This window comes from Ceratotherium simum, chromosome 11, assembly GCF_057802395.1.
Source record: "Ceratotherium simum simum isolate JZ-2026a chromosome 11, ASM5780239v1, whole genome shotgun sequence".
NCBI lineage: Eukaryota > Metazoa > Chordata > Mammalia > Perissodactyla > Rhinocerotidae > Ceratotherium > Ceratotherium simum.
The window spans coordinates 11,245,834-11,254,497 of NC_141910.1; the positions used below are offsets into that span (position 1 = coordinate 11,245,834).

General features: G+C 40.3%; 1 protein-coding gene across 2 annotated transcripts; it reads right to left on the minus strand.

Annotated features, from left to right (window-relative positions):
- Positions 1 to 701: 701 nt before the first annotated feature.
- Positions 702 to 7,985, minus strand: MRPL19 (mitochondrial ribosomal protein L19). Of its 2 annotated transcripts, XM_004437188.3 has the most exons (6): positions 7,856 to 7,985; positions 7,584 to 7,701; positions 4,152 to 4,270; positions 3,800 to 3,934; positions 1,169 to 1,350; positions 702 to 1,038 (listed from the first exon to the last, which is right to left on the minus strand). In XM_004437188.3, exons 1-6 carry the CDS (start codon positions 7,956 to 7,958, stop codon positions 817 to 819), a joined length of 879 nt encoding a protein of 292 aa, XP_004437245.2. In that variant the 5' UTR covers positions 7,959 to 7,985; the 3' UTR covers positions 702 to 816. The 2 variants fall into 2 exon arrangements, with proteins under 2 accessions (XP_004437245.2, XP_087292639.1); XM_087436513.1 differs by lacking the exons at positions 7,584 to 7,701; positions 7,856 to 7,985 and adding an exon at positions 7,184 to 7,449.
- Between the last annotated feature and the right edge of the window lie 679 nt (positions 7,986 to 8,664).

The following is an 8,664-nucleotide window of genomic DNA, read 5'->3' on the forward strand; positions in this document are numbered from 1 at the left end:
CAGGTTTTTCAAAACAAAATATATTGTTTAAGAATGTATATGTATGTAATAAACTAAAAGAAATGTAAGAGAATGATTAACATAAAGTCAGGATAGTGCCTACATCTAGCAGAGGGGAGGGATGCAATTGCAGACACACAGGAATCTTCTTAGATCCTAGTAAATGTTCTATTTCTTAACCTTCTTAGATACTACTAAATGTTTTACTTCTTAACCTGATGGTGGGTACATGAATGTTCATTTTATTGCTCTTTAAATCATACACTTTTCTGTATTTGATTTATTTCACAAATTTAAAAAACCATCCTACTCACTTCCTTGTTCAGATTCCAGGCTCAATGAAGAGCATTCTGGCAATGGTTTGACTCTATTGTAGCTTTGCCTCCAGTATGAGAATGAACATCAAACCACTTGGCATGTACATTTTAAAGTAATAAACTGGCATGCTAATTTTATTTTTTTTTAAAACAGTACTCTGGGCCAGCCCCAGTGGCCTAGTGGTTAAGTTCGGCACGCTCCACTTCAGTGGCCTGGGTGTGGATTCCGAGCGCAGACCTACACCACTTACTGGTGGCCATGCTGTGGCAGCAGCTCACATACAAAAAAAAAAGAGCAAAAAGAGGAAGACAGGCAGTGGATGATAGCTCAGGGCTAATCTTCCTCAGCAAAAACTAAACATAAAAACAGTACTCATAAAATAATGAATGTTCAACTGATTTAATGACTATGTCCTTATATATGAAATTAAATTGGTCTCTAAAAAAATCCTCTGAGAGTAAGTACATTCTCTGCAAGTGACCAAATTCATTCTCAGAATCAGGACTTTTTCGATGCTTCAATTTCCTTCCATATTGCAGCTTCAATTTTTGATGTATCATATTCCCTCATCATGTCAAACTCAAGCCATGGCTGACTCCACTTCTGAGCTTCTTTCATTTGCTCTTCAGTTAAACAAAGATCAAATCTGATTCCTTTGATATTAAATTTTGGACGTTCCCAGCGTTTGGACCAGGGCTTTGGCTTCATTTTTACTTTCAGCTAAGGAAGATATAAGAAAAGGAATAAATTAGGCTGACAGTCATAAGCAAAAAATCTTCTAAAAGTTTTCATTAAGATGATTCTTTCTTATTTTATACTTAATTTTCAGTTCCAAATGTACAACTTATACCTGATTAACAGGAACTTCTTGGTTAGGTTCGTGTGCTATTGGCTTCATATTCACATCAAAAGTGCTGTATTCAGGAAGGGCATCTCGTAAGTATAGCAAGCTATCATCCAGCCGTTTCTCTAATTTGACCACTTGGATCTCCTGGACCCGAGGATTATAAAGTTCAAAGCAAATCTCAACACCTAAAAAGAGAAGAAAACATATTCTTACAATCTACATCCAGATGCCTGAATATGCCTCATATGACAGTAAAAGCTATTTCCTAATGGAACTAGCACAGGGTTTGCACACAGGAAATGTGACATAAATCAGTAATTTTTAAGATGAACATTATTTAAAGAAACTAAAATTCATGTAGATTAAAAAGTGAGAAAACCTGAATTAGAATGATAGAGTCTAAAGAAAAATGTCTTCTATAAATATACTGAGTCACATGTCTCCTCTAATTCTGAAAGCATTAACTTGGAGAAAGTGAGTAAATTCTTCACTGTCAAGTTCTTGATTATTTCCCAATTACTTACATAAAACCTCATCTTCTATATTAAGAGCAACAGGATCAATGATGCAAAAAGAATAAGTAAATTTTTAAAGTTCTAACTTTGGTTTAGAAGCTCCTCTTAAGGATGGCCTAGGTTTTATAACATGCTGGGGCCTCCATATGAAACAACCTAGGTACAGCTTTGATTGTTTCCAAGATGCTACAAGTAATAGTTTAACATATATCACCTGTATCATTAAACACTTAAGGGCAAGAGTATATTCTGAGGTTTCCTGGAATAATCTCAAAAGAAATACAAATGTATATGATCCACATTAGCAGTTAGTGTTTAATACTAGGATTTAATCCAATATTTACTATACACCTATTCTGTTCCAGGCACTGATTGAGGAACTGTGTCTATAGCAAAACCAAAACAGGTAAGATCTTTCTCCTCTCATAAAGGCTACGTTCTAGTCGATGACAAACAATAAATAAACAAACCAACAAGGTAATTTCATATAGTGAAGACAATACAGGGTGATGACACTGTGACTGGGGAGGACGCAACTTTAAATACACTACCAGGGAAAGTCTCTCTGAAAAGATGACATTTAAACTGATAGTATGAAGAGCCAAGAATGCTCTAGGCAGAAAGAACAGCAAATGCAAAGGCCCTGGGGTCTTTGACAAACTTGCCATGTTGGAAGAACCAGAAAAAGGCCCATTTGGCTGGAGCATAGTAACTTGGTGGGCCAGGAAAGTAAACCAGAGATACTGCACAGTGGCAGGCAGGAGATGGTGGTGGCGTGGATGAGAGTGGTGGCAACGGGGATGGAGAAACAGACAAAACTGGGATATACTTCTTGGAGATTAAGCCAAGAAAACTTGTTGATTGTCTGGATGTATGAAAGAGAATAATTAAAAATAGCTCCTAAATTTTTGGTTAAAGTAAATGAGTGGGCAGCAGTACCATTTTTGGAAATACAAAAAGTTGAGAGGACCATATCGCGAGGGGAAATAAAGAGTTCTGTCTTGAACTCTTCTTATGCTTATAAGACACTCAGGTGGAGATGCTGAATAGGTAGTGTATGTGCAATTGTGGAACCTGGAAAGGGTCAAGTTCGGGATATAAACTTGGAGAGTTGTCATCATATGGATGGTAATTAAAGCCAATGGACTAGAAAGAACCACCAAAGAAGGGAGTATCGATGGGGATGGCTGAAGCAGGTTATGTTAGTCAAAACACACTTTAGAGAAGGGCAAGATGGCGCTAACAATTTTTGAGTATTTTGTGTCCACTACTTCATACACAATATCACCATCAATTGACCACAACCCTAGGAGGTAAAAACTATTATTATCTCAATTTTACGGAAGAAAATCAACGTAGGTCTGTCTGACTCACACCTACGCTCATGTCTTTCTATTACAAGGCTCTTCCAAGTACACGACCTGACTGGACGCAAAAGTCTCCGTAATCAGTCAAGTCCAGCTGAGCTCCTACATGCACAGAGGTCATTACAGGACAAGGAGACAGCAACTGCTCTCACGTGTTCAATTTCTTTGAACACAACAACTCACTGTTAGGGAACATGAAGCATACAACTTTTAAGTATGAAAACTTTACTGTTCCTGCCATTTTGATTCATAATCTTTCTAGAATTTTACCACTTGTGCTTCTGCCTTATTAGGCATAGCAAAAAAAATTTTGCCTTTTTAAAAATTCCTCCGATTCTTATAAAATAGTAATAATTGTGGTGACTGTCAATATAAAACAAAATGGGAGCATTCATTTTAGGAAAAACTAACTCATGAGGACATCATTATATTCATCTTGATGTTCTCATGGGTTATTTAGTCCTAAAATGAATACTCCACACTGCTTTATAGTCACTTGTCTCCTGTGATGCTGCCAGAGTTTAGAAAGTCTACTCTAACTGTAATAAAAGAAGCTTTCAAGACAAAGCAGAACACCAACTGTATTTAATCAGCAAGCTCAATTCTCATAGCATTCTTTGGCCACAGGCTCCATGTCACCCCTCAGGGCTCCCTTTCACTTTCAAGTTCCAGATGTCTTATCCCAGGACGCAGAAAACAAAATAGAATCCTGAGATAATACCTCCCAGAAAAATCAAAATAATGGAATCTACCTTGTCCTTCAATAGTGTTCCTAAGGATAAAAGTAGCTCCGAGTCCTGTTCCTGATCTCTGGATACAGATCCCCAGGAACTGGCTGGTTTTCCCAGTGGCGTATGGGTCGGCTGTAGTAACACGAAGTATGCTTCCTACAAATTCAAGAGAGAAGTGAACTTTTACATGGGATGCAGAAATAAATAAATAGCATTTCTAGGTAACTTCATAACTTTCTAAATATTTTAATATAATATTAGGAATAAGTACCTCATTTGGGGAAAACCCAGACATGTACAAAAAAAATCTTCTCTACATCAAGACAACCAACCCTCCAACTCATAAAAATAAAAGCACCCAGCTCTCACTGACCAACATAGAACTCTGGAGTATGGAGTACTTCTCTCCTTTCTAACATATCTTTTCTTTCTATTTGAAATTTCAGAGGATTCGTTCTTCCCCTTGGAGGAATGAATTCAGGACTCAAGAACCTGTGGAAAAAAAAAATTAAAAGCAAACTTAAAAGAGAAACTATTGCTTTACAAAAAAAAAAGAAAAATTATGATGCTGACACGTTTTCTTCTTCCTTCTCTAAATAAGAAAAGTCGATCTTGTTTCTAAAATTGCTGTCAATGCTCATGAAAATAGCTCACAACTCTTGAGTACTCACCTAGCATTGTGTCACAAGTTTTATTAAGCATCTATAGCACGACTTAATCCTTACAGCAACCAGGTGGATTTGGTATCATCATCTCCTTTTCACAGACGAAGATAGTGAAGCTTGGACAGGGTAAAAAACCTGACCTATTATCATATTAGCTACAAATTTATCAAGTCAAGATTTAAATGTAGGCATGTCTGTCACACCCCAAAGCCTGTGACCATAACCACAGCCCTCACCCTGAGTTGTACATGCTATAATAAATTATGTTGGAAAAGATATAAACGTATAAATCATCAATTGCAAATTGACTTTAAAAATAATCTTACTAGGGCCAGCCCCATGGCTTAGTGGTTGAGTGCGCGTGCTCCGCTGCTGGCGGCCCGGGGTTCAGATCCCGGGCGCGCACCGACGCACCACTTCTCCGGCCATGCTGAGGCTGCGTCCCACATGCAGCAACTAGAAGGATGTGCAGGTATGACATACAACTATCTACTGGGGCTTTGGGGGAAAAATAAATCAATAAATTAAATTAAAAATAAAAATAAAAAAATAAAGTATGTCTTAAAAAAATAATAAATAATAATCTTACTATTCTCTTAACTGATTTTAAACTCATTATATTTAATCTATAGAAAAGTATAAATTACATTACAATGAAAATTCATGTCCCTACCGCCCATCTCAAGAAATAAATTATCAATATAGTTGAAGTCACCGCGTACTCCTCCCTACCCCCATAGTTAATTACTATGTGGTAATTAACTAAATCTGGTGATGATTATTCCCATGAATTTCTTCCTTTTCCTCATTTTCTACTTAAAAATTTTTCAAACCTACCAAAAAAGTTGAAATATTGATACAATGAATACCCATATATACTTCACTTAGTTTCACCAATTGCCAACATTTTGTCGTATTTGCTTTATATATACATATAATTTTTTTCCTGAACCATTTGAAAATGTCAAACAGCAAGGCATTTCATCCTTTAATACTTTGGAAGGCTTCTGCCAAAAACAAATACTTTCTCCTACATTTATCATAATACCTTTATGACACCTAAGAATTTCAGCATCAATTCAATAATATAATCTAATATATAGTTCATATTTAAATATACCTAATTGTCCTGGAAAAGGTCTTTTATAGCTGTTTGTTGCCCAACCTCAGCTACAATCAAGCTTCACACATTGTATCTGGTTGTGTGTCTCTTAAACTAGTACTATCCCCATCTTGGTTTTTTTTTTTTTTTCCCCTGAGGAAGACTGGCCCTGAGCTAACATCCATGCCCATCTTCCTCTACTTATATGGGACCCCGGCACAGCACCACTCGACAGGCAGTGCGTCGGCGCGCACCCGGGATCCGAACCAGCAAACCTCAGCCGCCGCAGCTGAGCGGGTGCACTTAACTGCTTGCGCCACTGGGCCGGCCTCCCCCCACCCCCCCACCCATCTTGGTATTTTTTATAACATGCTTTTTGAAGAGTCAAAGCCTACTATCTTATACACCACCCCTAGATTCTGGACTTGTTTACTGTTTCCACACTCCGAGACCAAGGTTAAACATTTTTGGTAAAAATATTACAGAGATGATGATGTAATCTTCTTATTCTGCCACATCAGGAGGCACATAATGTCAGCTTGTACTGCTACTGGGAAATCTAGGTTTGATTGCCCTGTGAAATTAAAGAATTTCCCCTGTACATTTTTTTATACTGTACACTATGCATGTACGTCTGGGCAATATAAAAATGTTACCATGCTATATCAATTCTTTTGCAGGTTTTTTCCCCCACATATCATATTTGTGAAGTTCATTCATGTTAACTCTAGTTCATTTATTTTTTACTGCTGTGTAACAGTCCATTATATGAATGTATTTGCCTATTCACCTACTGATGGATATCTAGGCTGCTTCTAAATTTTTGTTATAAACAACACATTTTGTGTTCATTCTTGTACATGTCTCCTCGTACATATTACTCTCTTTAAGTTGTATACCTTCTGGGTGGAAAGGTATACACAACCTCAAACTTACTAAATTTTGTCAAATTGTTTTCCAAAATAGTTATACAATTTACATTTCTATTTTTTTTAATTTTATTTATTTATTTTCCCCCCAAAGCCCCAGTAGATAGTTGTGTGTCATAGCTGCACATCCTTCTAGTTACTGTATGTGGGACGCGGCCTCAGCATGGCCAGAGAAGCGGTGCGTTGGTGCTCTCCCGGAATCGAACCCGGGCCCCCACCCGGACCACCAGTAGCGGAGCGCGCGCACTTAACCGCTAAATGTAGGGGCCGGCCCTACATTTCTATTTAACTGAATTGTATTGTGTTGCCACTTAAGAGAGAGATTCCTTTTCCACCTTAAAAAAAAAAAAGTTGCACAAGGAAATCTTTTCTGCATTTCTATGTTCCATAAATTCAAACTTATTTCAACTTAGAAGCACAGAATATTTGAAACGTTAAACACGCACACAGGCACGCAAAGATAACCCAAACACCAACCTAGAGCCCCTTCAGAAAGCCTAAAATAACACGATGGTTTTCCTCCTAAAATTGTTTTTTTAATAAGGTTGTTATACAGTTCTACAGAAACACTTTCTGCAAATCCCTAGGTCATCTAAATTTACATGTACCTCTAAAGTTACCACCATTCATTTAAGTGAACTAGGTTTTTAAGCACACTTTTGAAGACCAAATTTCAGACACAAATTCGCGGAAATTTTTACCACCGTACCGCATTTGCCAAGAAACACAAACACCGCGACTTCTGGCCAATCCATTTCCACCCAGGGGAGGAGAGATCGGCTCCTGTAAACAGGTAAAATCCGACATCCTTCAGAGAAAAATTGTTGATACAGGCCAAATGCCAGGGGGAAAAGCTTCAAATCTTGGGAATCCCTACTTGAATTTCTGATTTAATAAGACTGCAGACAAAGTTCAACGCCGGCTCGGGAGAAACGAGGCAGACAAACCAGAGTTGAGCGCGCTTTTACTCACGCAGCTCACGAATCCTGCACACAAGCTCGTGCAGTGGGAGTTCCGGCCCCGCGTTAGCGCCGAGACCTCTAAAGCGAATACAGGGTCGCGAAGGACAGACCCAAAAGGCGGGAATCGCGCCCAGGCCCGGGGCTCACCTGCTTCTCTGGTGCGGGGGGCGGCGCTTGTCCACAATAACCGGTTTCGGGGGCGGCTGGAACGCGCCGGGCTCGGAAGGTCCAGTGCTCTGCTGCCTGCCCGGCCCCGAGCCGGCCCCTGCAGGAGCGGACAACAGAGGTCAAGGCTGCTCGGACCTGCCCTGAACTCCCGCGGAGCCCTGCCATCTCCCCCCGGACTTCCAGGCTCGCCTCCTCCCAGCCTGGCCCTGAGACCGTTCCGCGCCCTCGCTCGCAACCCCCTCTCCACTCACGGCAGGCGAAAGAGGCCGGCGTAGGGAGCAGCGCCCTGGCGTCTCGCAAGCTCCGGGCCAGGCCCATTGCGGCACCGCAACACCCTGCGATGGAGGCCGCCATGCCTGCTCGCTCAGGTCGAGACTACAACTCCCAGTAATCAGTGCGACGAGGGGGTGGCCACCTGCGGCCGAATGGCGGCTGCTACGGGACAAAATAGCCAAGTCTTTTTTTTTTTTTTTGGTCTCTTCTGCCGCCCCCCAACCCCCACCCTAGGCTGGATATCTTAAGGAAAAACGCATATTTCTCTTGTTCCTCATAATGTGGCAACTTATGCCCTTCCACGGGGGTGTTCTCTCAGCCTACAATGCTTTCCTCCTTCTTTGAATCAACTCTGTCTTCACTTTCTCAGGCAGGACTTCACCGGGTCAAAATCCCATTATAGGTTCTCACCCTTACAGGTAAATTGTAAGTGTGGGAGATCAAGATTTGGCCACCCTGAAATCTATCTCTTTACCTTGGTTGTTTTCTCTAGGGACATTTGACCTCCCCCACTAACTGCCTAAAGAATTTGACATGGTGGCTCCTTCCTGGAACAGATCTATCATGATGGCTATAAAGATAATGTAGGATGGAGATTACAATAGGAAAGACACCAACAAGCCCCTCTTATCAGAAGTTCTGTCTCTCTGGCCACATTCTCTGGATGACCCTGCGAGGAGTTGCCAGACAATCATTTACATTTATAAGGGAAATCTCCATTTATAAAGGTATCTCCCTCTCTGTTTTGAGAAGAGAGGGGGATGGCCTCATTTCTAGAGGCTTATCA